At 41.1% G+C, this 27,694-nt stretch overlaps 1 protein-coding gene across 5 annotated transcripts in view; it reads right to left on the bottom strand.

Annotated features, from left to right (window-relative positions):
* LOC117454713 (RNA-binding motif, single-stranded-interacting protein 3) overlaps positions 1-27,694 on the bottom strand; it is a 310,119-nt gene that overhangs the window by 142,783 nt on the left and 139,642 nt on the right. For all 5 annotated transcript variants that reach the window (XM_071204809.1, XM_071204810.1, XM_034093846.2 and 2 more), the window contains one exon: positions 22,940-23,097. In XM_071204809.1, the coding sequence (XP_071060910.1) occupies positions 22,940-23,097 (158 nt within the window). The remainder of the gene's footprint in view (positions 1-22,939; positions 23,098-27,694) is intronic.

The raw sequence follows: 27,694 nt of genomic DNA, 5'->3' as shown, positions 1-27,694 counted from the left end.
ACTTCAGACTTGACTTGGACTCGTGACCAAAAGACTTCAGACTCGACTTGGACTCGTGTGTTGGGACTCGTGAACAATCATTGTGTTTTCTATTTTTGGCGTATTAAAGGTGGGGTAGGTCAATTTGAGAGAAACCGGCTCGAGATCGCTAGAATTTGAAAATACACAACCGGAGATAATCTGCTAGAGGCTGTTACTTCCTTATAGAGCCCGCCTCCTCCAACACACACGAACGCGCACATGACCAATGAGGGCACGAGATAAATGTGTGCCCAGATGGAAGGCTGACAGGCAGGTAGGCCATCCAGTTATTTTAGCCGGGCTCATTACGCAGACGTGCGCGCCTCTGTTACTACCTCGTAGTAACACAATGGCGACCGGCGGCACACCTGCGGCTGTACCGCTTGTAATAATTAGGTTCAACTACAAAGACTTCGAACAAAACGCCGGCGGCACCAACAAAAGGAGCGCACACTGCAAAGTCTGCAATATCAAAATCAAGGATGCTGGCGCAACAACGTCGAATTTCATCAGGCACTTGAAAACTCACCCGGAGAGGTCAGTCACATTAACGCATATGGACGGTTAGCAAACATGTTTAGCTCAGCATCAGCTATGTAATGTTCACTTAGCTTGCTGCTAGCTTTGTAACTGAATATTTGAAAAGATTAGTGAATTGCTTGTCACACTTGTTTGAGTTGAGTGGCGTTGACATCCAACTCTTGACATGACATAAAAAAGGTCGGTAACGTTAATCATTACCCGCTTTTAAGTACTTTTAACAGTTTCCCTGCGGGGGATTAATAAAGTATTTGTGATACTGATTTCTGATTCTGAAGTGTTTTGCTTATAAGTTGTTTGCATTTAGCTAAAGTGTGATGTTTTTCCTTATATTGCATTGCAATAGCCTGTTTAAAGTGATCATATAACAAACAACTAATCAGTACTGATACTGTATGCTAATAGATATAGGAGTGATAATAACACAGTAAATGCTTTGAATTTCTTAGATATAGCTGTGCAGTATTCTTAACAGACTGGATAGCAGCAGACAATAGAAGGCTTATTACAACCAGAAGAGACATGAGACTTTTATTTTTTTAGAGACTTGAGACTTGACTTGGACTCGTGACCAAAGACTTGATCAAGTCTCACCCCACAAAGACTTGAGACTTGACTTGGACTCGTGACCAAAGACTTGAGACTTGACTTGGACTTGCAAAAAAAGACTTGTGAACATCTCTGCTGTATGCATATTAGTTTATTTGCACACAGGTGTGTGTCCCGCTTCAGAAAAATGTTATATGCTTTCAGTCTGGGAAGCAGTGAAAAAGCTCAGTGATTTTGGCACAAATTGGGGGAAAGTTCTCATTAAAACTTTGTTTGGACTCTGGGGAAGCAGGAGACAGTAGCTTTCCAATGCCAACTCATCACTGCTTGCCTCATTAAATGATAAAGATGGCTCATCAATGCATCCGATCCGTGCTCCAAATGCACAGACACCACAAAGACACTGCAGCCAAATCAAAAGGTGGATGCAAGGGTGAAGGAGCCGGCTTCCTGCCCATAATGGAGGCATATTGGAGACGGATGGTGAATGTGATCAGCGTGTGTGTGCATGTGTGTGTGTGTGTGTGTGTGTGTGTGTGTGTGTGTGTGTGTGTGTGTGTGTGTGTGTGTGTGTGTGTGTGTGTGTGTGTGCGTGCGTGTGTGTGTGACCCTGCTGGTGACTCCTTCGCCTCTCTGCCAGGCAGGCCTGGGAAGCTTTGATGTGACAGAGGCAGTGCCTGTGAAGCACAGGTTTAACACTGATGCTGTGGCCGGGGGATGCAGAGCCTGTCTCCACTAATCCTATTTCAATCACTCTCGCAGCCTCTTATCTCTGACTCTGCTGGCCCTCAGCCCCCCCCGCCTCCTCCTCACAAATCTTCTCCTCTCTCTTGCCCCCTCTTTGCCTCTCTAGATGTCTCTTTACCAACCTCTCCATTCCTGCTCTGTATCATTAATGTCTCCCTTTTTTTGTTACTCTCTTCCTCCTCATATAAGGAATCCCATGGCAATCATTCTGATGCAACATCGGATCAACCCTAAGAAATGAAGACGCCAGAAATTAAATGGCCAGTAAAAAAATAAAGGCTTTATGAGCTATTTTAGGCTGATGAAAATGTACAAATTGTGGCGGATATAAAACATGTCATTCGTTTGACAGCTGTCTGGGCAGTGCACTGAAATGCGATAAAATTGCAGAAGAGAGTTTTAAGAGGGCAGCTGCATGCACATGAGTGACATCCCAGCGCTGCATTTCTATCTTTTCTCGCTCTCTTGCTGGATGAAACGATCCAGGCGTATTACATTTCCGTCGTCAGAGCAAGTGAAGTGGCTCTCTGCTGTATGTGGGCTGAGAAAGGACTGGCTGGACCACAGCACGTCACTATGGTGCTGCTGGTACACAGGAAAGCACACGGCTGGGAAAAAAAGAATAAACCAACCAAGTGTCGTGCTGAGACCTTGCGCTCAACCTTTGGAAACCTCCACTAGTATCAAAGACAACTTTCTCCCATCTTTGATGTCTGAGATTCTTTGCATATATGTCTTGGCAAATGTATGTATGCATATGGCTATCCATCTGTTCCTGCAGATGAACACTTAAATATTATATATACAGCTCCGGAAAAAAATAAGAGACCACTCCAATTTCTTCTTAAATCTCAATCTCTACATGTATGGCAGCCATCCCATTCTAGTGTCTGTTGAACTCCAACACAGAGAAATGTTGTCAGTAGTTTAAAAAAAAACAATTACAACATTTTACTTAAACACATACCTATAAATAGTAAAACCGGAGAAACTGATAATGCTGCAGTGGTCCCTTATTTTTTCCCAGAGCTGTATGTATATATGTATACATACATACACATCATTTGAGTTCAGCTGCTAAGGCAGAATACTCCACTACAGGCCTGTTCAGCACCTTTGAGGCACCTGTACAGAGAAAGAAGGGGCAGGTGCAAAAGGCACACCACGGAGAACAATAACTTGAATTGATCACCTCTTATGCGAAATGATTAGCGGAATCTAGATACCGAAGCTGAAAAAGAAAAGCTGCTGCTCTAAGAGTTCTACTCATGCAGGAGCAGGTGCAGCAGACACTCACCATCCAGATGTACCATTTGCTTTGTGCAGCTAGTCTTATCCAGAGGGGTATCGTAGGTCGTAAGAAGTACATTGTTACATTGAAAACATGTAATGGTTATACTAGTGCCTTTTTCAGTGGCACCAAAATGAATTGAAAGACATTATGTATGCAAATTAGTCAGAGAAGTGACAACGTTTAAACCAATTTAAGCTGAAATGTGAACAAATGCTTGGATAGCTTTAGTAACCTTATTTTAAGTCATCACTGTTTTCTAGCCATTTGTAAGTATTGTGTTTACTCCAATCATCAGTACAAGTATGTGCACATATAGTGAGAAATCTTCCTAGTCTGCTAACACTCAAGACAATCTACAATTGTATTGGATTTGATTTTGTAAAGTCTTTGATGCTAATGCAAGAGACAGGTGTCACTGTGACAGACGCACAGGAGGACAGAGCACAGGGATACAAAGATGGTAAAGAAACATGATGTCTTTGTACTTTTATTTCAAAGATAAAGGAGAATAAACAGGCGGTAAGAATGAACAACATAAACAAATGAATGCCAGATAAAAATGGAAAACCAGAGACAGACAGCACACAAACATGCAGGGGTTCACACAGTCAAGTAAGAAAAAGAAAGAGAAGACAAGTATGTTGTGTGTACTGTAAGTTTGCATTTGTGCTAGGTTCTTTATTGTCAAACTAACATAGCTACAGAGTAATTATGTCGTTGAAAATCTTAGGTCACAGGCTTCTATATACTATGCAGGTGTGTGTCCAGTTACTGAGAATCAGGAGGAATCATCTTGTTGAATAAAAGCAGTGTGTGTCAAGTGCCCTTGAAAGTCATCCTTGATCTCAAAGCAGCTCACATATTACACATGAGGCTCAAACAGAGGGCTTGCATCCTTTATACTCTACATATGTGCCAGATTTGCCCCAGTTTGTGACTCTTACAACCTCAGATCCAGTGCCTGGATACGGTTCCAGGTTCCTGCTGTGCGGACTGAGGCTGGAAAAAGGAGTCTTTTTTATTATGGTCCTTGGTCTTGGAATGACCTTCAATCACGCCTCAAACTGAGGGCACTTGTCTCAATAGCATGTTTTAAATTGAAGTTGTCTAAAGTCCTTACCACCAGCTGCTCTTGCAGTAATAAGTAGTGTACCTTTCTTACTCTCCTAATGTGCACAATGTAGTGACTGCTTTTTCGTCTTTTGTTTTCTTAGTTATGTTCTCTGCATTTTGTGTTTTGTGTAACATTGCTGCCTTCTTGGCCAGGTCAGCATTGAAAATGATATTTTATCTGGTTAAATAAAGGTTAAATAAATAATACCAGGCATAGATTTTGATAGAAATATTTAACATTTTTGTGAAATGTTGTTGTGTCGCAATGCAACTACTAAAAAGGTGTGTGGATGCAGACAGAGGTCCACTGTGTAGTAGTTAAAGGTGGGGTAGGTAATTTTGGAGAAACCAGCTCGAGTGCGCTAGAATTTGAAAATACACAACCGGAAAAAATCTGCCACTTCCTTACAGAGCCCCTCCTCCAGCACACACATGACCAATGAGGGCACGAGATAAGTTTGTGCACAGATGGAAGGCTGACAGGCAGGTAGGCCATCCAGTTATTTTGGCCAGACGGTCGTGCTTTTTACAGCACTACGGCTTCCACAGATGACATTTTTTAATGGATTTTTTGTTAAAGCACTTAAGATATTCATTGCTATCGGGATGTTAAGAGCATTCCATGGTGCGATCACCTGAAACTACGAATCGTTGTGTTTTTGTTTCCTACGAAAAAGCCATTCATATTTACATAGGGGAGGGCCCTATTCCACTGATTACACTATGTTGCACCGTCATGTTTCTACAGTAGCTCAGAACGGACAACGATAGGGGTCTTTACCTATTTCTTCTTAAAGGTTTCTGACGGGCTTGTAAAACTGCAGCAACACAAAGTTTAGCCAGAATGTAATCGCTTTTAAAGTAGTATAACTGAGAGGATGGCCTCTAATCGAGGTTGAAGGTACATAGAGATACCATTACGTAACCACCGTCTTACTTTCCGCGCCTTGTTACCAAAGTGTTGTACAGGGAGAGGTAAGCGCCAGTTGGTTGTGATCTGCAACAGCAAAGCTAGATCAGGCTAACTGTCCAATTAAGCTTCAAAAAGCTTATTTTTAATTCTAACTGAAATGAAAGCAGGGACATATATGAGCAAGATGGCTGTTTGATTTTCCATTCTCCTAGTGAAATTACTGCATTTATTTTAACAGTTTACCAAGAACTTTTAACATTTTAAAATCTCTAGCACAGAATCTGTAGGAAGGACAAACTGCAGGTCAAGCAGCAGAAGATACTAAGCATTTATAGACAAGAAACACTCTTGGAAAATGGTTAAATAAGAAGACTGGTGGCTTTAACATTAAACAAGAAGTTACAAAGAAGAAAAGGCAGAAAATTAGAAAGAGACAAAGTGACAGACAGATGAATAAATCAACGCAGCGGGAGGAATAAACAAGAAGGCCCAGCTACCCTGATGGACACCAGGGAGCAGAGCAGCTGTTCAGTCCACAAACTCTGAGTTGATACAGTGATTTCTTCTCATGACCTCTGAGCCTCTGAGCTGACAGTTTGGTGGTAATGGCCTTTATCTTTATCCCAGCATGGAGACTATGACACGTTCTGGCAAAGTGAGTCCAAAGTCTTGAATTAAGCACAAATAAAAGCCATAGGCAGCCTGGACTGGACAACAGAGTATAACTAATACTTTTGTTAAAGTGTCTGCATTATGAAAGGAGAACAGTAGAAATGTCAAAACATTGCGTTGGCAAGCATGAGCATCAATAAATCAAAGAGGTTCCACAAATTGGATAATTAATTTTTTGGCTTTGGCACTCTATATCTTTTTTCTTGACTGAATTTCATCTTGTTTTTTTTAGGTGCTGGGATTCCCCCGTGTTTTGTTGGCGGGTTTGCGGTGAACTGCCACATGTTTACTTTCAAACCTTTTACGTCTCTAAATGTGGGAGGCATGGAACAGAAAGGTAATCCGGCCTGAAGTGGTTGCTTTCTTTTCTTATTTCCTCTACATCAACAAATGCTTAAAGCCCCTGTCACACTGTCCCGAAATGTACACCCGATGGACACACAAATATGGAATTGTGAATTTCGCACGAAGATGGCCCCGAACCACACACGAAGGCAACATTTACATTACATTTAAGACATACAACTGCAATGAAAGTACCAAAAACAATTATGTTACAGTACTATGATACAGTACTGATATCTTCAGACTTTGTTCTTTACTTTATCCGTCTTTATATGTAGAAAATATTACGTTTTCTCCGTAATGTTGTTTCCATAGCAACAACAACTTCCTGTCAACTCTCCTTCAAAATAATATATTATATCCTTTTTAGTTTCACAGAACACAAATTGGGTTATTTACATAATATGTTTACATGATTTTGTTGTGCAATAAAACAACCAGATGGACACACGATAAAGGAAATGTTCAAATTCGGCTCTGATCGTAGCAACATCGGGCCATTCGTGAGGGCATCTTAAGCCATCGTATGATCGCTGGTGGAGTTTCTCAGGCTCCGGCAGCAACTTCGTGAGCGGTGGCAAAATCTTTGGCATGCCAAAAAATAGCCAAAGGACCTTGAGAAGGTTCATTTTCGTGTTGAATTCGTGTGTCAATTTTGCCCTTCGTAAGGCCATCGTGAGGGCATCTTGTTATCATCGGTGCCATCGGGCATTCGCCCCGATCAGAGTGAGGGTGAATGCACCGATGATAACACGAAGATGACACGACTTGACAAGATGCCCTCACGAGTGCCTTACGAAGTTGCCGCTCACGAAGTTGCTGCCGGAGCCTGAGAAACTCCTCCGGCTTAGATGCCCTCACGAATGGCTAGATTTTGCTACGATCAGAGCCAAATTTGAACATTTCCTTTATCGTGTGTCCATCGGGTGTCAATTTCGGGACAGTGTGACAGGGGCTTTAGTCATGGGGATAAGAAACACATTGACAGCACCGGAGAACATCTAGTATACTTTGGCGTCATATATATAGTAAATATAATTCCCATCAGCAAAAACACGTGGGTTTGCTATCCTGGCTCCAAAATGGTGGAATGAGCTCCCCATTGACATCAGGACAGCAGAAAGCTTACACATCTTCCGGTGCAGACTGAAAACTCATCTCTTTCGACTCCACCTCGAGCGATAGAATGACTAACAAAGAACTGCTAACAGAGCACTTATATACTAATAAAGGACTGGCTTATCTAAAGCCAGTTGAGTAGCACTTGAAATGCTTGGCTCTATGAAACCTGATGTACTTATATGATTCTGTTTTCTTCAAGGTTGTGTCTTCCTGGTCGAATGTACTTATTGTAAGTCGCTTTGGATAAAAGCGTCAGCTAAATGCAATGTAATGTAATATAATCTGCTAGAGTAAAGAAACAACTAAAATAAAAGCTTGAGGTCCATTCATTTCCTCAGAGCGGTGCATTACTTGTTTCATCACACACATCTGTTGGAGTTGGCCATGGTCTCTATGTGGTCATTAGTTGTCATCAACTCTTCTGATTTCAACTTTTCCTTATTTCCCCACTGATGCGATTTCTTTTCATGAACATTCATTTTACCTGGCAAGTGTGAAATAGATGACAAGTTGATTAGAACCATTCAAACTGTTCAACCTCCCTATATAATAGGAATAGATTTCAGCTGCAAGCAGAAACATGGCTACCGGGCTCCAGACAGGCAATTTATTTAATTCATATTTGCCTATAAATAGTCAAAGAAACGCCCATTCATTCATTCATTTTGACTGACTTTATGAAGAAGATAGCAGGAAATGACGACAGAACAGCTAAAAAAGACATCTCACACCGTGTCAGATTTTGGTTATTTTGGGGAGGTCGAGATAAATCATATTGTTTGGTGGATGCAGTTTGAACCAGCATGGAGGTCGGATCGTCACCAAAATAAATAAATAAGTGGTCCGAAAAAGGTTAATGAAAAAGAAAATACACTTCCTCAGGCAGTGTGTGTACCGGGGACAGGAGACCCCCCCTTGATGAGAAACTGTAAGAAATGATCGGCGAATCCCTCCGGAGTGGAGTCATGACGACTGGATCTGAATTATTTGTTTGTATTTGGTGGTTTGTGTCCCAGCTGTCGATCAGCTGTGCGCAGCGTCTCCGCTGCAGCCTGTGCATCCCCCCACCCCCGCAGCAACCCTATATCCACCAGTTAAAGGAAATACAACTAATGTGTTGCGTTATATTAGCTGTACAATTGACCACATATGGTGTTCTTCCATACCTCCTGTTTTACGAGCGACTTATCAAGTCTTGGCAAATGGCATAAAACACGATTAAACATGACAGTATATAAAACCATGCTCGTATCTACAACCTACTGTATAGAAATGCAAAACGGCGTCAGTGTAGACGTAATTCTGTCCTCCTGCTTACCGCATCATTTATGAGAAAACATTTCATAACATTAACACAACATATTCGAGGTGGTTTTAAATAGCATATCCTATTTATTTATTTCTCCAAGTTATGTTTTTGTGTGCACTGAGGAGTCTCAAACAGGCGTTTTGTTTAATCATTTTAAGATTGGCTTTAATCATTGTTTGAAAATTAATTATTCATATATGATAAATGAGAGGTAACATTTTATTTATGGTATTATTTCCACATATTTCTCTCCATTCTTCCTTCTGCCAACGGTGTCGCAGTTTCTCGTCTCTCCCGTTTTTGTGCTTAGTTCGTACGCATGGGTTAGATTTTGCGTGGAGGACCGCACATTTTTCCGTCAAGTTAGTATTTTATAAATCGCATATATCCCTTTATAAATGAGGCCCCTGATCACAACGTTCACACTCTGTGGTCACGAAGTACTCCACTAGCCCCCCCCCCCCCCTCAACTTTCCTGAAGTACTCCCCCGTTGATAGAAATCAACACGTAATGAATTAAGACCCCACGGTTTGATGATTGATAGGTGTGTGGGCTGTCTTTCATTTTGACACGCAGAAACATGTTATAATAAACATAGATACTGTATGTTAAATGGATATATCCGCCTTCTTTCATTTATCTTTCCATTCCCACAACAATATACATAAAGAAATGGCCTATTCTTGACAGTTCGAATGGTGATTAATCATGATTAATTAATTTTTAAACTGTGATTAATCTGATTGAAATTGTAATCGTTTGACAGCCCTAATAATAACCATTCCTTTTTTATTATTAAATCGATACAAAATGTATCTGTCGGTCACCTTCATGGTGCCCTGCCCTGGAGACGTAAAGGGAATGTTGTGTCATGTTTGCTCTACCCTTTAACCTAAATGGACTCTAATGTGATCACAGAGGATGTCCATGCCAACCAAGAATCGTAATAATGTCTTTGTTCATTTACTATGTTCATATGTCTTGGTATTATGGTTTTATATTGTTACTTTTATGCTTGAAACTTGATTTTATGCTAAAGGTGTTAAAAGGCAATTTCTTCTGTGTGATCAGATATACAGTAGGGACATTGGATTGTTTTAATCGGATGGGCAGTTTAGACCAGACAGTTGAAGCAGGAACAAAGTTGACCACAAAGACATGATGCCCTCAGACTAAGCCTGGAGAAGTGAACTTGAGAATACTGTGTGCTCACTGAGGGTGTGTTTCAAGAAAAATACAAGATAAGTGAACAGGACGCATTAGCCTGTTGCTCTTAGTATAGCTAATAAGGGGACTTAAACTCCCACTGTACATTTTATTCATATTCTATTTAATATTGAATAATCCTTTCTTGCACAGAAATATCCTGCATTATATTTGTTACTGGAAATTTGTATTTCCACATGTATATTTTCCATTTTCCACTTTCTATTACATTACATTACATTGCATTTAGCTGACGCTTTTATCCAAAGCGACTTACAATAAGTACATTCGACCAGGAAGACACAACCTTGAAGAAAACAGAATCATATAAGTACATCAGGTTTCATAGAGCCAAAAATGTCAAGTGCTACTCAACTGGCTATAGATAAGCCAGTCCTGTATTAGTATATAAGTGCTCTGTTAGCAGAAGACCGCTATATTGCAGCGACAACTAGATTGGTTGCTATGGTTTAGGGTCTTACTCCTGAAAGCAAATTGAAGCGAAAAGCAGTCCAGAGAACTTAAAGGACTTTGCATGTATAATATGTTGTGTGGAACAAAGCTCTAAAGTCATTAACAGAATCGGCTTTAATTCAAAGTGTATGTTTTCTCCTGCCTTTAAATATTCAAAATGTCTACATGTCATGTGAACGGTAATGGGGGGGTATAAATAATTCAAATAACTAGCCTAAGGCCAAATCAGTCTCTTTTTTCGCCCTTGCGCTGAAATCGATGTTTTGGGAGGAAATAGGCGTTGCATTTAAGTCAGTTTGGCCCGGCAAGTGAACTGACTATGTCATTTCTGCTGGAGAAGAGAAGTGGGGAGATTAACAAAGTGAAGAGATGTAAGGGAGCAGATGAGACTGAGGGAGAAAGAAAACATGGAGAGAGAGCACAGCAGATGATAACAATGAGAAAGAAGAGTGAAACAGAAAGGGCGCAGTGAGAGAGCAAGAAAGGCATTCACACTTGGAAAAAGAGGGTATTCAGACTTGTGGCGCCAGGAACAGCAGATGCTTCTACTCAGCATGAAGCTGTAGGAGTAGTTTCGTTTTGGAATTCCTGTGGCTGTCTCACTATTTTTCAGAGGTTAAGCATGCTATCTCCTTATGCCCTCATTGACGCACAACTTGACATCATGGTTGAAAGACTAGGGTGCGTGGGGGTTGGGAGGGAGCAGAACATAGATTGCTGATAGACAGGTGAAGATGCATATACTACCGGATTCAGAAATGAACTAAACAAAAACTACGCTGTTTGGATAACGACAAATATAGTTCCTCTAAACATCTGCAAACACTGTATGTGTAGATATATTATTTTGTAACAAAACACATTGGTCGGTAAGTCAAGAAAATCAATAGTTCTGTAGATCCCAGAATTGTAAAACATGTGATGGTCCTCGTTTTCAGCAGTTAGGGTCTGTAGATACCAGTGGCAAACCGTGTCTATCACAACTGGACTTTCTGAAGACACACACACCCACCGCCCCTCCCCCCACCCCCTCCGCGGCATTATAATGTCCGTCTTTTCACTGAATTGTCATCTTGAAAAGGGTATTCACAACAATTCCGCAACAACTTCATCTTCACCTGTTGCACTTGTCATTTCAACGTTTTGATGAGTGAGGGCCAAATTAGGTACCCAATATTGGATTGAGGGCCGCCCAAGAAAAAACGGAACACAAAATAATTCCAAAACAAATCCTTTTTTTATTGTACCAACCAAATACCGCAACTCGCGAGATGCCATGCAACCAGTAGTCTAGCAAACTTTCCACAAGCTGTCATTCATAATTTAGGAATGACAACCCAGGGGGCGCAGTTTTACCATTCTTAAATTCCATTCTAATTCTTACTAGATACAACCATGGAGGATTCAAATATAACGCATGCATTTCAGAGTGTCACATTAACTATCGCGGGCCGCCAGAAACATTTCCGAGGGCCGCCATTGGCCCGCGGGCCGCACTTTGAGAACCCCTGATCTAGATCCTCTGTCTTGAGCCAGTTAACTAGCGGGCCTTCTAGAATACCCTGGAACCGAGGGAAACTCTGAAAGAATACGCCCATTGGCTACAAATCAATATATGATTGGTTGATCAAACTGTCAGTCCAAACGTACGCTCTCATCCAGTGCAACGGCCAGGGCATTTGATCAAGGATGTAGAATACCTTGGTTGAAGGATATTCTACCCAGAGACCCAGAACAAGATCTGATTGGTTGCTTTCTTTTCTAACACAAAACCACTGAAATGCGTAGTGCATGGTCCGAGAAGGACAAACAAATCAACGTAACACTGTAATATTACAGATCAACAACACAGATACGATTCTCATTTATTCATTTTATATACATTTTATTAGATTTTATTTATATAATTAAATCGATTTTTTGTTTGTTTTATCTGAGTGTTGCAGGGTATTCTCTGAATACCTTGAAGGCCCTGACGGTTCGCCACTGGTAGATACTGGGGGCTTGAGACTAATGCCTTCCTGCTGACGCATTCAAATCTGAAATTTGAATTTAGAATTTCAATTCTGCTTTTCGGTTTTGCACAATTTACTCGGTATGGTTGTATCAAATTGGTTTTCAAGACTGTGGAGTTGTACTGGTAGTGTTATCGACTACTTAATTTTTCAGTTTTGTAACATCGCTACGCATAAAGAATCCTAGGAAAAAAAATGTAAAATGTAACTCCAGGCTTTCAAAGGAGTGTCTGATTGTTTCACTTTTATCCGGGAGAAATCAGTGGTGACTGACACACTGCAGAGTTAATACAATAACCAGTGAAACAAAAAATGTAAAAAGGTACCGTGACCAAAACATGTTCTGAGTGCTAAAAACTCAACATGTTTGTGACTTGCTCAAATTGTTAAATAATACTTGCTCGTTTATATCTCTTGTGAGGTTCTACTGGTGGAAGGGGTGATGGAAAATGTGGGTCTCTGATGCTGGACTGGAGCGTTTCTGCTAATAATTCTTCTTAGTGCTGTCAGTTTTTGAAACAGAGCCTTGGGACAGGTTGGCTCTGATAGCTTGGCGGCTAACGTCAACACTGGACCTCAGAGAGTCATTATGTATAATGTGGTGCTGCTGAGTGCCTCTGCTCCATAAAAACAGGTGGTCCCAGGGTCACCTCTCCCTTCTCTTCCCTTCACCTCCTCTACTTAGCATACCTTATGGCTCTTTCTCTCCTCTCCAGCTCCCCTTCCACCATTCCCTCAGCACACACGGGAAAGGTTATTTGGACAATTGGTGGTGATGAGCTCTTGATTTGGCTCACACTTTTCGTTTGATCAAACCGTGGCATGGAAGCAAAAGCCAGGGCAACTGAGGGGCGCAGCTGTGGCCCGGCCATGACAGGAATTGCTTGAGGAAAACCAGAAGAAGAAGGCGGAGGGGAAAGGAGGAATCATAAGAGGAGGTAGGGTTGAAGAGTTAGAAGAGGAGGAGCGAGGGTTTGAGGATCTCTAGGGTCCTTTGCTTTCTTGGCAGTTTGAGTTATGCATGTGTGCTGCTGGCAGAGAAAATGTGCACTTCTTTGTCCCTGTTATCCCAGGTGTTGGTCCTCGTAAAGACTAAAAAGAAATCCCTCTCATTCTTCCTTTCAACCGTCCATCCAACAACCTGCTTCCGTCCTCTCTATGCCTCTCCTGGGTGGTGGATTGCTAACAGGAAAAAATGTGGGTGCTGCTTTAAAGCTTGTTAGACAATCAGGATATGAAGTCTGCTCTGCCCTAAAGTGTTTGAAGGCTTTGTTGGCTGCGTTGGAAGAGCTGGCTGCCATGATCTTTGGGTTGGATGGGGTTTGAGTTGGGCTTAGGGTTGGCTCAGTGCCTCAACCTGGCTGGTTAGGCCAAGGATTTTTTTCTCACAGTAACGGCTGTTCTATCCATCCATCCATCCACCCAGTCATACAGCCCGCCAGGCAAGTGGGAAGGCCTCTCACTATCTGGGTGTTTAGCCAACAAATCCCCACTCCTTTGGCCTGTTCTCTACACCCATATATCAGGCTGACGGCTGTGGAGAACCCAACATCCAGCCAGCTGAATAAAAAAGAGATTAAGCACCCACCCGAATCCATTTAATTACTCGTTCAACAGCTCACGGCATGGAACTCCAACCACTGTGAGAACTTTGGTGTTCTTCAGCCTTTACCGTTTCTCCCAGTGACCGCAGGGAGGTTGAAGGAGGAAGCTTGTAACAAAGAAATGTTGGCCATGGCAACTCAAACAAACGCATATTCACTTGTTAACTGCATGTTTGCGTGTCTGCAATTTAAGGTATTCCTACCAGGTTGTGTAAGTCTGTAGATGGAAGCCAGTTGAAAAGTCTGTTTTAAAAATGTCATCACATCACATCTGCAGGCGTCATGCAAGAGTCAGCATCATGAGGTTTTTTTATTTTATTTGTTTAGAGTATTTGTACCCATCATTAGGAATGGGGATTAATATATAGACATTTTTATTTATTGGGATAAATCCCTTGAGATGCACCATCTCGTTTTCAAGGGGATCCCGACAATAGCAACAACTTACAGACATACATAAACAAAAAGACAAAATGCAAAACATGACACACAAGACAAACCACATACAGTATGTTAAGTAAAAATCAAGCAATGCTTACAATCATTACAATTTGAGACAGTCAAGCAAATCAGTTTCATCAATATCAGTTTCATTAATAACAAGTACAGACCAGTTGAAAGTGAGATGATAATGCATGTTTAAACATACCCAATGATGAAAAAGATCTAATAGCAGCAGGTAAAGTATTCCAGTCAGTTGGGGCTTTGAACATGAACGCTCTTCTTTAAAGCTATCAACTTTATGCAGAGAAGTGCCATCCGTACATGTTATTACTACATTAGGTTTGGATTTGAGCTTCTGCCTGGTACCAAAGACCATGGTATAAGATTTTGTTTTGTTAAGCAGTAGTTTATTGTGTGATAGCCAGTCCTGTAAGATATTAAAATCCGATTGAAGAGAGATCTGAATTTGTGAAAAATCTGATTTGGATGTATATATGACAGTGTCATCAGCATAAAGGTGAGTACAACAATTAATGAGACAAGAAGATAAATCATTTCTGTAAATAGAGAACAGAAGTGGGCCCAGAGTTGATCTTTGGGGTACACCCTTTTGTTGGATCAACAGGTCAGACTGTTTTCCATTCACAACCACACATTGCTTTCAACTGTGAAGGTACGAGTTAAACCATAACACTGTATTATTAGAAAGGCCAATGCCGTGAAGTTTATCCAAGAGCAGATATCGATCAACGAAATCAAAGGCTTTTGTCAAGTCAATAAAAATGGCACCTGTGAGTTCACCATCATCTGCAAGGCAAGGCAAGGCAAGGCAAGTTTATTTATAGAGCACTTTTCAATGCAAGGCAATTCAAAGTGCTTTACAAAAAAAAAAAAAAATGAAAGACATTAAGCATTAAAAAAGAAAAGCTAATCAAATAAACATTAAGAAAAAAATACATGGATAAAAGTTACAGTGCAGTCTAAAATATAAATAGTTCAATTAAACATTACAAGAAAAAGTACATGGATAAAAGTTACAGTGCAGTTTAAGATATGAATAGTTCAAATAAAAGCAGCGACAAAAAGAAAAGTCTTCAGCCTGGATTTAAAAGTAGTAAGAGTTGCAGCGGACCTGCAGGTTTCTGGGAGTTTGTTCCAGATATTTGGAGCATAATAACTGAACGCTGCTTTACCATGTTTAGTTCTGACTCTGGGGACAGAAAGTTGACCAGTCCCTGAAGACCTGAGAGATCTGGATGGTTCATAGTTTAGCAGGAGGTCAGTAATGTATTTTGGGCCTAAACCATTCAGTGCTTTATAAACCAGCAGCAGTATTTTGAAATATATTCTTTGACACACAGGAAGCCAGTGTAAAGACTTCAGAACAGGAGTGATGTGATCCACTTTCTTAGTGTTAGTGAGGACTCGAGCAGCGGCGTTCTGAATCAGCTGCAGCTTTCTAATAGATTTTTTAGTGAGACCTGTGAAGACACCATTGCAGTAGTCGAGTCTACTGAAGATAAAGGCATGGACAAGTTTTTCCAAATCCTGCTGTGACATTAGTCTTTTAATCCTAGATATGTTCTTTAGGTGATAGTAGGCTGATTTAGTAACTGTTTTAATGTGACTGTTGAAACTCAGGTCAGAGTCCATGACTACACCTAGATTTCTGGCTTTATCTGTTGGTTTGAACATTGCACACTGAAGCTCAGCGCTAACTTTTAAACGTTCTGCCTTGGCTCCAAAGACCATTACCTCAGTTTTATCTTTGTTTAATTGGAGAAAGTTCTGACACATCCAGTCATTGATTTGTTCAATGCACTTACTCAGTGTTTGAATTGGAGCATAGTCTCCTGGTGAAATTGTTACGTAAATTTGTGTGTCATCTGCATAGCTATGGTAACTTATTTTGTTGTTCTTCATTATCTGAGCCAGTGGTAGCATGTAGATGTTAAAGAGAAGAGGCCCCAAGATGGAGCCTTGAGGAACCCCACATGTCATATTTGTCAACTCAGATGTGTATTTACCGATAGAAACAAAGTTGTTTCTGTCCTTTAAGTAGGATTTAAACCAATTTAGAACTGTTTCCGAAAGTCCCACCCAGTTTTCCAGTCGGTCCAGTAATATGCTGTGGTCAACAGTGTCAAACGCAGCACTGAGATCTAATAATACTAACACTGAAGTTCTGCCACTGTCTGTGTTTAAGTGGATGTCGTTAAAGACCTTTACAAGAGCAGTCTCAGTGCTGTGGTTTGGACGAAAGCCTGACTGGAACACATCGAAACAACTATTTAAATGCAAGAAATTACTCAACTGTTGAAAAACAACTTTTTCAATGATCTTACCTAGAAATGGCAGGTTTGATATGGGCCTGTAATTGTTCATTACTGAAGCATCTAGATTATTCTTTTTTAAGAGCGGTTTAATGACTGCAGTTTTCAGGGCCTGTGGAAAAATACCTGAGTGAAGAGATTTGTTTACTATATGAAGTAGTTCTGAGGCCATGCAAGGCAAAACATCTTTGAAAAATCCTGTTGGAATAATATCAAGGCAGCAGGAGGAGGATTTCAGAAGTTGTATAATGTCCTCCAGGTTTTTATCATTAATCTGATGGAATTGTGTCATGATGTCTGAATTGATGTTAAGTGGACACAGAGACAACACATTTGCTGTTCCTGATGCAGAGGCACTGACTGCTTGTCTGATTTTCTGAATTTTGTCAGTGAAAAAGGAGGCAAAATCATTGCACGCCCTGGTGGATAGAAATTCAGAGGCTACTGACACTGGGGGGTTAGTTAGTCTGTCGACGGTAGCAAACAAGGCACGTGCGTTGTTTTTGTTTTTGGTAATGATGTCAGAGAAGAATGATTGTCGTGCGTTTTCAATTCCAAATTATAAAGGCCAAGTCTCTCTTTATAAATTTCAAAGTGAACCTGGAGATTTGTTTTTCGCCACCTGCGTTCAGCTTTTCGACATTCTCTTTTTTCTGTTTTAACGGTCATGGCCTTTCTCCATGGAGATATTTTCTTCCCAGTCACTTCCTTTACCTTAATTGGAGCAATGGCATCTATAACATTTTTAATTTTTGAATTAAAATGATCTACTAGCTCATTTACTGAGGTGTTAGCAGGGGCAAGTGTGGAAGAAAAATTCTGAGTAAACATTTCCCTAGTATTTTCAGTTAAACATCGCTTTGTGGTTACCTCTTTTTGAACACTTGTGTGAACAGAAATAGAGCTCTCAAAGAAAACACAGGAATGGTCAGACAGTGCAACATCAGTCACCACAACCTTAGAGATATTCAGACCCTTTGAGATAATTAAGTCCAGAGTGTGCCCCTTATTGTGCGTGGGCTCCGTCACATGCTGAGTCAGTCCATAGCTATCAAGAACACAAAACAGTTCTTTAGCCCCTCTGTCCTGGGGGTTGTCAACATGGATGTTAAAATCACCAACAATGACTAGACGGTCAAAGTCAATACACACTATAGACAGCAGTTCAGTAAGGTCATCAAAAAAGCTTGCACAGTATTTGGGTGGCCTATAGATATTTAGGAACAGAGCTCGAGAGGAGCATTTCAGCTGAAGGGCCACATATTCAAAAGAATCAAAGTTTCCATACGATGTCTTCCTGCATTGAATGGAATCATTGAACAGAATAGCAACTCCACCCCCTTTCTTATGCATTCTTTCCTGACTCATAAAACTAAAGTTGGGAGGGGTTGATTCGATAAGAACAGCTGCACTGTTATTTTGTTCAATCCAAGTTTCTGTTAAAAACATAAAATCAAGATTGTGCTCAGTGATAAAATCATTGATTAAAAATGTTTTTCCTGCCAAAGACCTGACATTTAATAAAGCTAGTTTAAGTTCGTTAAACACACTATCAGTCATGTTTTTTGTAACAAGCTGTGGCTGACATGGAATCACTGCTAAATTAGATAAACTCACACAAACGTTTGAGTGCTTCCTGTATCTAAGATCATTCACCGCTCTTAATCTATTACCTATCAACACAGATATCGGCAAAGCTACTGGCAGGCAGGGCCCGGGCATGTCCTGGAAAGAGTTGAGAGTGCCATAAGCCCTTGAGCCTGGACCCAGCAGATATCTGCAGCAGAGTACAAGTCATTCGTAAATGTAAGTAGGGCAGTTGTTGTGGAGTGATTAGGCCTGAAACCAGATTGAACTGGAGATAAAATATTATAAGTATTGAGATAATATGACAGTTGATTATTAATTATTTTCTCCAAAACTTTGGAAATAGAGCAGAGTATAGAGATTGGTCTATAATTATTTGTATCAAGTAAATCACCACCTTTATGCAGTGGAATGATGCGTGCACATTTCCAAATAGTCGGCAACTCACAGGTGGACAAAGACAGGTTGAACAAATCAGCAAGTGGGTACATGAGAATATGGGACGCCAGTTTTATGAACGTGTTTTCTATACCATCGAATCCTGCACTGCCATCCACTTTTAATTCTGTGATAGCATTATGAACTTCGTGTGGTGTGCAACATTTCTTTTTCTTAAAAGAAAAAGAAATGTTGCAGTATGAGTTACTATTAGAAATACCAGTCGTCAAATAGGAGTCAGATAGTAGTGTAAATATGTCATCACATCACATCTGCAGGCGTCATGCAAAAGTCAGCATCATGAGGTTTTTTTATTTTATTTGTTTAGAGTATTTGTACCCATCATTAGGAATGGGGATTAATAAGACTGTATCAATACATATTCCTTCAACGATTCCTCTTATCAATCAAATTGTGTGATAGCTTCCCCTGTTAATACCTGATACATTGTTGGGTGGGTACAAATAGTTACAAACCATACAAGTAAAGTTTTTTAATTAAATGCTCACGTTTACGTCATTTATATTGGATTTGCATAGAAAAATAAAAAGACAAACATAATATTCAAAAAACAATAGTTACTTTGTTTATTAAAAAAATCTTGGCATTAGTAGTTTAAGTGTATTCAAGTGTATTACCAACAGAGATGGGGTCGTTACTAAAAAAAAGTAATATATTACATATTACTTTAAAAAAAAGTAATATATTACACTACTTCGTTACTATCTACATACAGTAATTTGTTACTTTACTCGCAGGGCCGGCCCGCCCCTCCCTACAGGCAGATCACGCAGACTGCTAAAGTTTCAAATGTTCTCTTTAGTTCAGTTTCCATTGTCGCATAAGACTGATCCAGATAGCTCCTGAATGTTTTCCTATCTGACCATGGCTGTCCTCTGTCTCCTGCTATCTGACCGTGGCTGTCCTCTGTCTCCTGCTATCTGACCGTGGCTGTCCTCTGTCTCCTGCTATCTGACCGTGGCTGTCCTCTGTCTCCTGCTATCTGTATATTTTGCGCAGTCTATCTCTGCTCACGCTGTTGCGTCAGCGTGTTCTCCTGCGTGTTGGCCATGTGTTGCACTGGAGCCAGACTTCAGCCGAGCACGTACGAACTGCGCAATGCGTGAGTGGCAATAACTCTCCTTACCAGCAGGCAGCGGTAGTGTGTATTCGTCATTCAAAACAAGCAACAACCGGAAAACAGAGAAGAAGAACTACGTGTGTGTGATATAAATAAACAACAGCTATGTGCGTTAGCTTCACCTTAGCATGTGTTCTTTGCAGGTGTTTGTTGAGGTTTGATTATGACTGATTTTAGAAAGTAACAAAGTAACGCGTGTCGGGGCAATGTTAGTAACTGTAGTGTGATTACTGGATTATAAAAGTAGCGCGTTACACTACTCCGTTACCGACAAAGTAATATTATTACAGTAACGCGTTACAAAGTAACGCGTTACACCCAACTCTGATTACCAATGACTAAGACTATTTAAAACACAACATTAATAGCGTTATAATTTATCTCCAACCAATACTAATTAAGACTTAATAGAGCTTGAATGTGTAATAATGGGTAATAGGGTTTGTCCCCTGTTTTTTCTAAGTGAAACATTAAACAGAGTGTGTATGCTTTGTCATTGTGCATGCACAACTAGAACAAATACAACGTAGAATAGGAAGTGGTTGTTGATTAACAACTTTAAATGTCTTCAATGGTAGAGATCTTTTGAAGTTGATAATCACTACTTCATATCAACACTGATAAAAATGAGCAAATGCTTAATAAACTGATTTGATGTATTTGTTTTAACCAAAACATTTAAACTTCTGTGTTTTAAGTGAACTGTGACCTTTGACGGGGGTTACTGAAATTGTGACAGGATTGAGGCAATGAAATATTATAGTTCAAAAGGATAGGGTTTCAGCCACAGTAGACAGCATTTATTTTCTTGGCACTTCTCAGGCGGTGTGCAACAACCTCCAATCAGCAGCTATGATATGGCCCGTTGTCAAAAATGCATCAGTTGCACAGCAGCATTTGAGATAGTGGTGAACCAGGACGATACATGCTGCTTCTCTGTCCCATCAGGGAGGAGCTGAGTGCTGGGGGAGGACTGGCCATCGAGGGAGAAACCTAGGGGGGACCCAGGATGCAGCAGACTGCAGAAAAGTCGCATGACCTTTTTTGGAACTCTGCCATCCGCCTGCCACTGAAACACAGTCTGGCTAATTAAAGTTTCAGTGGCATTGGATTTTCACTGGCACAGCACCTCGGGCAACCTTGGAGGCTCTTAAGCAGGCGATACACACAGAGGGAAGGCGGGGAGATATAAGTAGAGAGGCGAGTATTGGAAACGGTTGAACAAGAGGACAGCCACTAGAGGACAGCAAGGCAGATTCCAGCAATAACAGTCAAAGTCAGTGGCTTTCCATAACACAGGAGAAAAGCCGTATATTAGAATGCAAATCTACAGTCACAAACATGCACACTACCGGGGTGCTTTACATAAGCTTCGACAAGGTTTGCCCTTCCGAATGGTTATGCTCAAAATATTCAAGATCATATGGAATTAGAAATGAAATTGAAACTGTCCAACTATGTACAACTGGGTGAACGCAAGAGCTAAGCGAGAGATATGCGATGTCAAAATGCTGAGTGCTTTTCCAAATCTTATCGGGCCGCCTCTCAGGCTAATGGAATTTTGATGGGTCAATATCAAGAATAAATGCATGACTTATGACACGGGCTACCGGGAGTATTACCAAATATACCGGACAGCTTGTTCCCGTCTCCAAAGGATCATTGAATAATTGGCTGCGTTTGACCAGGACATTTCTGGAAATATGGCCAAGAAAAGGTTATGCAACCAGACAGACTCGCTCATGGCCTGCATTTCACAATCTACTGGCCTTGTCTCCATTAATGATCTTGACCCCCTTTTTACCATTTTAGAAGTGGAAGGGCCTAATGGAGCCGAACAAAGCTGCTTGTGTGCGTGCGTGCGTGCGTGCGTGTGTGTGTATGTGTGTGTGTAAGAGAGACTGAGACACTTAGATTAAGAAAGCCCCCTATGACTGTGTTACAGCTTGATGAGGTCTTGGTCTGTGATTCCTGGGGGAGGTGGTTCAATCTTAGCGTTATTAGGCCTTATTGAGCTGTGTGTAGGCAGGTGTGTGTTTTTTGTATCAAGAACATTTGGCAGAGCTTCATGAGCACCTTTGTGATTGTCCCTAAAATACACTCTATTGGTAGCAGTTTAATGGGGTGTGCAAGGTATTGTACATGGCTCTTCTTACATGCCTGTCATTTTCTCCTCAAAGGTAAACGTTGTAGTTTGATCAGATTGGCATTGAAAAGCTTTAATGTGTTATTTGTGTTTACATACAAGGGCCTGTTTACAAAAACAACATAAGTAGTTTAAGTCTAAGTATGCTGCAGCCATGTCCACATTGACCTATGTCATATATAATTTGAGTTGAACTTACACTATCACACATTTTCCAACATTTTTCTTAAGTTTCATTTTGGTGGCTTGCATAGAATAATGGTCTTTTAGCGGCGTCCTTTCCCATTAGGACATTTGACTTGGTTGTTAGCTTTATAGTTTTCTGTACTTTAATCAAAGCTACACTTAAACGCTCCAAACGAAAATTGGTTTTCCATCTTGTCCAAGTACAACTACCTCCAGACAATGTATTTTGAGTCCGGTCTGGCAGCTATTAATTCATCTAATTACTGAAATCTGATCGTGTCCGGGTAAGCTCCCCATTTGACTCATTGGGACTCTGGGACAAGCACTTAAAAGTTTTCCCTCCACGTGAAACATCTTTATCATTTTTAGCCTGAGAAATTGCCTCTATTACAGTAAATGCTCTTAAAGAGGGCATATTAAATTAGTACCTCTATATATATATAAAAAAGATGTAACTGTTGTACTTGATCATTATATGCAATATTAAGTTTCCAGCAGAGGAAAATGCCGGAACGATTCTCCATTTCATTAACATAGAATATATGTAGGGATTAATATGGAAACACAATGTTTTGACACTGATTAAATAGAAATGGATGACATGTATTATAAGTAGGGAGTTGGAGTATTATAAAGAGGAATACTGTACACTTGGTGAAACACATACAGCCACGAGCAGTACATCATGGCCATTACACCCCTCAGTGTGAAGAGAACATCTGTATTTCAGTGTACTCACGGTTGGCAGAGTTTGATGAGGTCCTGGTCGGTGGTCCCAGGTGGCAGGCCTCGGATGTACAGGTTGGTCTTACTCAGCTGCTCCGCCCCTCCCTGGCTGCAGCTGTTGGTGCTGGGGCTGGGAGGAGCCATCGGATGAGGGGGAGGAGCATAGGGCTGCTAAGAAAAGAGAAGCAAAGAGAGGAAAGATTTAACTTAAACTGATGCAAAATAGATTTCATCTTGGGATGATAGGTTAAAGATTGAAAAACACAGAGGTAGGTTGGGAAACATATTACATAAGACAGGAGATGAAAGTGTGATAAGGAATGGAAAATATATTTTGAAGAAACAGCAGGCACTTCCAGTTCATTGTCATTGAAATTGTGAGGTTAGACATTTAAGGGCGGCTGCGAGGCTAAGAGGAAATGATCACTAAGAGGTGAACTGAGCAGCAGATAATATTCTAAGAAAAATAAACTCTAACCTCAACCCTAAATAACACATTAAGGGCAAACCATTCTCATGTGAAGAAGGTCTGCACAATGACATTTGAGATGACACTTTTACTTTCAATTATTGTCACCTTTGTACATATATTGCAATGAATTGCATCTGAAATTCAGTGAGAGAGCAGGTATTTTTCTTGACAAAAGCCGGAGTCAAGAGTGGACACATTTCTACATTTTTTATTTTAATTAAACATTTCACCAAGGAGATTCTCTGAAATTAGGGTTCATAAGGCCTCCAGCAGCTTAGAACTGATTTAAATGATGGCAACTTCCTGCTAACTATTCATACCCTCCTCAATACCAATTCCATTACACTGTAAAACAATTGATACCTCCAAGGGTGTGGTATCTTCACGCAGTAATCCTCTCCAGCCTATTTCATAAACATCTTTATATCAACCTCTTTTTTTCCAGCATAATTTCAATCTACTGAAATGTATTCAAATTGTTCAGATGTGTGATTCCCTTTATTTGTTCTTCTCTCTTTCCCCTCCTCTGCTCTCCTCGTGTGCTGTTGTGCCGTTAGTGTAGATTTATGGTGTAGGTGTCAGGGCCCCCTGCTCACACTCCATTTATATCTCTATTGTGGGGACACTGCATATAGTGACAGGAAGAGAGAAGGAGGACCCTGTGGGCATGAGCGGAAAGAGAGAGAGGGGGGGGGAGAAAGACTAGTAGAGAAAAAGAGGTGATGCACACTGAGTGAGTGATGGATGAAACGGTCAAATAAAAAAAAAGATGGTCAGGCAGAGAGGGGAGCATGACTAAATATCACCACCAGCTCCAGTTAACCAACTTAACCCCTTATCCTCCCCAGAGAGAACCTAAAGACCCCATACCATGCTGTAGAAACACACACACACACACACACACACCATTAGCCCTCCAATCTGCCCCACACGTTAGCAGCGGCTGCTGAAGCATGGTTGATTTGATGCGCTATTTTAAGCGTGTGTGCCATGCCAGCGTGTTGCCTCCCACTCCCCAGACAAAGAGCCGGGTCCCTGGAGCGTGAAGAGGGAGCCACGTCCATCAATGGATGGCCAATTACCACGCTGAGCTAAGTGGAACTGATGGGCAGCCACTCACTGTGCCGGACGCACACTACTGTACACACATCTGTGTTTGTGCACTCACACGCATACACGCCACGTGATGACACAGAAACACCTTTTCCACACGGAAGCCAACAACAGTCACACACACCATCGCCAGAGCTTTGAAATCCTTAAGGGCAACTTCCACTGAACTTTCAAGTAATCTGTGAAAGATCTCAAGTGGAGTCCTAGACTGCAGGCCATGTCAGGTCACAGGTGGTCATTAGACAAGTCATGAGGAAAGTCTGTGAGCAATGATGAAAATGCCTTGACATTTAACTATTTTGTTTTCTATTGTGATTTACTTACACATCTCAGACGGTTTTTAACTCTTTCCTTTCGAATAAGACTAATCATTTAATGTTGTGTAAGGCGTGCTATTTACCAGCGTCACTCCTGTATCAGGAAATATCACAAAGAATACTTTACCAGGTGTCCGTATGTCCGTCCGTGTGTGTTTCTTTTCACAGCAATTGCTTGGCAAACCGTGCAAGATGCAGTTGAGAAACTTTACAGATGTGCGTGTGAGTGTGACACAAATAAAGTTAAAAGAACTCAAATTTCGACAAAGTATGCACACACAATGCCTAGTTCAGATCTGGCCAGAATATGTTGCCTCTCTTTATGCACGGTTTACTGTTTGCTCTCCACTTTTGATTTTTAATTAACATACATTTTTCATCAATCACCTTCTCAAGTTACTTCATTACAACAAGAGAAAACTTCAAGCCTGAACATTTGACTTGAAGTCTGACTCAAGTCTGGGTTCCAGTCTTTAACTTTCATCGCCAAACACAGACACACACACTCCTTATGCAGATTGTGCCTCCCACTGCTTAACACACTGCTCACACTTGGTTCACAGACTGAATTGAAAACGCAGCATTAGTCTCCAGTCACTCACGTTTCCGTGCAGTGCCAATAGAACAGAAGAATCTTAATCTCTTGAGTGCTCAATGAGAGTTATTTTCTCCCACTCAAAGTCATAGGAATGTGCACAGCTGCAGTTCAAAACTCGTCTTTGAGGCTTTCACATCAGGTCCCCCTCCCCTCCTTGTTGTATTTTCCCCTTGTCCACTGTATAGCTGACATTACAAACAGTACTTAACATACCATGCGACACGTACAATTTCACCAGCACAAGAACGAGACGCTACACAAAGTTGCTGTCAGCGCTGAAGGTTAAAGGTGGGGTAGGTACATTTGAGAAACCGGCTCGAGATCGCTAGAATTTGAAAATACACAACCAGAGAAAATCTGCCACTTCCTTACAGAGCCCCTCCTCCAACACACACGAACGCGCACATGACCAATGAGGGCACGAGATAAGTTTGTGCCCCGATGGAAGGCTGACAGGCAGGTAGGCCATCTAATCCGTTTAGCCGGGCCGGCTAAACGGATTGGATGTACTTTTTACAGTATTACGGCTTCTACAGATGACATTTGTGACATTTGTGTATCTCGAGCCGGTTTCTGAAACTTACCTACCCCACCTTTAATTGAAAACCCCTCTCTTTTTCTTTCTTTCTTTGTTTTAGCTCTTCAGTAATACAAACAGCCCTCCTCCTCTTTCTTCTCCTCCCTGGGCTCCAGGCTTGGCTAGCATCCTGGGCTTTGGAATTCATGTGTCCCGCCCTATCGATTTGCTTTCATTTTTTAAGGTCAGAAGCTGAAATCTTACACAATGAGGCATGGAGGGTCAAAACTAGCCTATTACCTACAGTGTTGGGCGAGAAGACGTGAGAGTGAGGTTATCCAAGGGGAAAAGAAAAGACCGGAAGAGAGCCCCGGGACAGAGAATGGAATGGGTGCCGAAGATCAACTGGGAAAGGCGACGGATAGTGGGATGGGCTGAGTGGGATAGGGTAAGGGTTGTGTTTGGACTCACAGATTTATCTTTGATTTTGTGTTTTTGTTGTAATATTGGAAACATTTATAAAGAGTTCTACTTTTGCAGACTCAAGGGATGCAAAAGCTGGATAGGCAAAATACATAACTGCCAAAAGAGCCGGCATTTAAAATGCTTCTGTGAGTCTACATGTGTAATGTATGTATTGTATACATGTGTAATGTATGTATACATGTGTAATGTATGTATACATGCGTCGGGGGCAGGTTGTGAACTTTTACAAGCGTGGGAGTGAAATGAGAATGCACACATTGGCTGTTGCTTCAACCCACAAGCACAAACACGCATTCCCAGCAAAACTGTTTCCGTGATTTTTTTGTTTAAAATCGAATTCTCTCCTGGCTTCCTCCGGTCGCCCCACTTGAGGTTAATAACCAAGCTTGTTTCGCGTTCCGGATGCTTCCGTGACTGCTGTTTACCCTCTGCCTGTCAGACTGTAAAAATCCAGCTTCTCAAATATATAATAAATACAGGCCTTGTGTGTCAAAATGATGAGGATTGAATACAGCACTTGACAAAGGGTATTTCAGCCAGAGAGGGGAGGGATTGGATGATTGGGGGAATGGCAGGGAGAGCAGTGGCGGAGCTGGGGGGTGGCTGGGAGTGGCCACGGCCACCCCCAGCTGAATCCTGGCCACCCTATTGGCCACCCAAAACACCCTCACCACGGGGGCCCAAACTATTTTAGAACATTAAAAAAAAAATGTTTAAGTAACCTTTCATCATTCATCAAGAATTAACATTAATAGGATGTTATATTGATAATGTACTCACTAAACTTACAATTCATTTAACTTATTTTCTTCCAAAAGTTAATTATCCAAAGCCTCTGTACACCCCCTTCTATTTACATGTAATGGTTTGGTCCTGCCTCCAAACGCGGTGCAGCACCGCCGGCACTTTCTAGCAGAGAGTGAGAGCATGTTAGGAGCAGGGATGCTAGTACTTACGTGTGTGCCATGTCTCAACGACTAACAAAGTCAGGCTTTCAAAATAGAAAAGAAAGACAAGAGAGAAAGAGAGAGGGACTGAAGGGCGACAGCATGTCACCCAGTTTTTCAAAGAAAAGGTGGGTGTGGTCTATGAGTGGTGGAAATGTGTCTGTTAGCTAAGCGTAGTCCATTGTAAATAATAATTGTTATGTTTTTTTTTAGTAAGCTGACATTAAGTACTGTTAATATCTATACAGGTTTTTCATTTCACTCCTCTTTTAGCTGACATTTAGTAAATGCAGGTACATTTTTAGCAGCTATTCATAC

The sequence above is a fragment of the Pseudochaenichthys georgianus genome, chromosome 11 (assembly GCF_902827115.2).
Source record: "Pseudochaenichthys georgianus chromosome 11, fPseGeo1.2, whole genome shotgun sequence".
NCBI classification, from domain to species: Eukaryota; Metazoa; Chordata; class Actinopteri; order Perciformes; family Channichthyidae; genus Pseudochaenichthys; species Pseudochaenichthys georgianus.
This window is presented reverse-complemented; position numbering and strand designations above follow the sequence as displayed.